The sequence below is a fragment of the Podarcis liolepis genome (genome assembly GCF_965112155.1).
Source record: "Podarcis liolepis genome assembly, chromosome: 13".
In the NCBI taxonomy this organism is placed as follows: domain Eukaryota; kingdom Metazoa; phylum Chordata; class Lepidosauria; order Squamata; family Lacertidae; genus Podarcis; species Podarcis liolepis.
The window spans coordinates 26,702,042-26,703,799 of record NC_139573.1 but is presented as its reverse complement, the minus strand read 5'-3'; the positions used below and the strand labels follow the sequence as shown (position 1 = coordinate 26,703,799).

The window sequence follows — 1,758 nt, the reverse complement described above, 5'->3', positions numbered from 1 at the left end:
ATGGAAGGTAACAATCAAACGTCTGTGACAGAATTCATCTTACTGGGCTTCTCTGGCTTCTCTCAAGCACAATTTCCCCTCTTTGTGGCCTTTGTATCTGCCTATGTAGGAGCTCTGGTGGGCAACATTTCTATCATCACATTGATCAGGGTCTGTCACACACTTCACACTCCTATGTACTTTTTCCTGGTCAACCTCTCCCTCCTGGACATTTGCACCATCACTGCAATCATTCCCCAGATGCTGTTGAATTTAATGGATGAGAAAAAGACCATCTCCTTCCAATGCTGCTTAACACAGGCTTATTTCTTTGTCATCTTCCTGGCCACTGAACTGCTGTTGTTGGCTGTGATGGCTTTTGACCGCTATGTAGCCATCTGCCAACCTTTGCGCTACACCATCATCATGAGCCAGAAAGTCTGCAGTTACTTAGTGATTGGGACATGGGTGCTTGGTATCCTACTTGCCAATGTTCATGTACTCTCTGTCCTCCGCTTGTCCTTCTGTGGACCCAGTACTATCAACCACTTCTTTTGCGAGCTACCACCACTGCTTCAGCTCTCCTGCACAGACACAACCTTCAACCAGTATCTAATGTTGGTGACGGACCTCTTTTTGGGCTTTGGTTGCTTTCTGATGACTCTAGTCTCTTACATCTACATTGTTTCCTCTATCCTGAAGATCCAATCGGTGCAAGGGAAGAAAAAGGCTTTCTCCACATGCTCCTCTCATTTAATGGTGGTGACACTTTTCTACAGTTCAGTCATTTACACTTATGTTAGACCTCCATCCATGTACCTTGACATGGACAAAATTGTAGCAGTATTGTACACAGTGATCACCCCTATTCTCAACCCCCTTATCTACAGTCTAAGGAACAAGGAGGTAAAAGAGGCATTCAAGAAGTTTGTGAGGCTAGACAGAAACTAAGGTAATCCTCAACTCAGAATTGAAAAATTAGAACAGATTTCTTCTAGCCTGATATCAGAAATACTAGGGGTATTCTACATAGTGCCACACCATCACTCTTAATGTAAATCTCTCATTGCCTTGAAGCTAAACAACACACATTTTCTATATATGTCTTTTGGGTAACTGTATCCTCACACTGAAATTCTCATTAAAACCTGTTTAATATGAGAAATTTCACTAGTAAAAGCATGTTAAATAATGTTGCAACAAACACTGGAGCTGCTGGAGGGTGGGAGGCAAATCAGATTTGTCAAGAGGAATGGTTAAATAGCCAAGACTGTGCATCACAATGAATTATCACAGTTAATTTAACACAATTTCTGTCAGGGAACTGGAGACAGAGAGGGAGGAGGGAATGAGAAGTTATCAGGAGAAAGCCCCTTTGATTAGCAGCTTTTCATCTTCAGAAGAGAGAGAAGATGAAGGGGGGTCAGAGGGGAATGAATTTGAGAGGGAGGAGGTACTTCTGAGGGCAAGTACCTCTCGTCACAGAGGAAGGAGGGGGGTTGGGCTTAGACGTTGGTTATGCTGGCCCCCAAAGCGGAAGGTAGTTAGTCGGGATAACTACCCACCATGATCGGATCACATTTTTGAACTGCTTGTAAATAATGTCAAGAAGCAATAAAGCCTTGTAAAATATGGCTGGATTCCCGGACTCTTATCTCAGCTGAGCGCTTACAACTCACCTTGCTGACAATTTCCTTTTATTATTAAAACATATGTGGCAAATTGGTGGATATGTGAAAATTCATCTTAACCACATGCTAAAACTAGAAAGCCTTCAGA

The 1,758-nt window shown here is 42.7% G+C and overlaps 1 protein-coding gene across 1 annotated transcript; it reads left to right on the top strand.

Annotated features, from left to right (window-relative positions):
* On the top strand, nucleotides 1-930 carry LOC310691080 (olfactory receptor 5V1-like; the record flags this gene model as incomplete). Its single annotated transcript, XM_083470679.1, has 1 exon — nucleotides 1-930. One exon carries the CDS (start codon nucleotides 1-3, stop codon nucleotides 928-930), a length of 930 nt encoding a protein of 309 aa, XP_083326805.1.
* Between the last annotated feature and the right edge of the window lie 828 nt (nucleotides 931-1,758).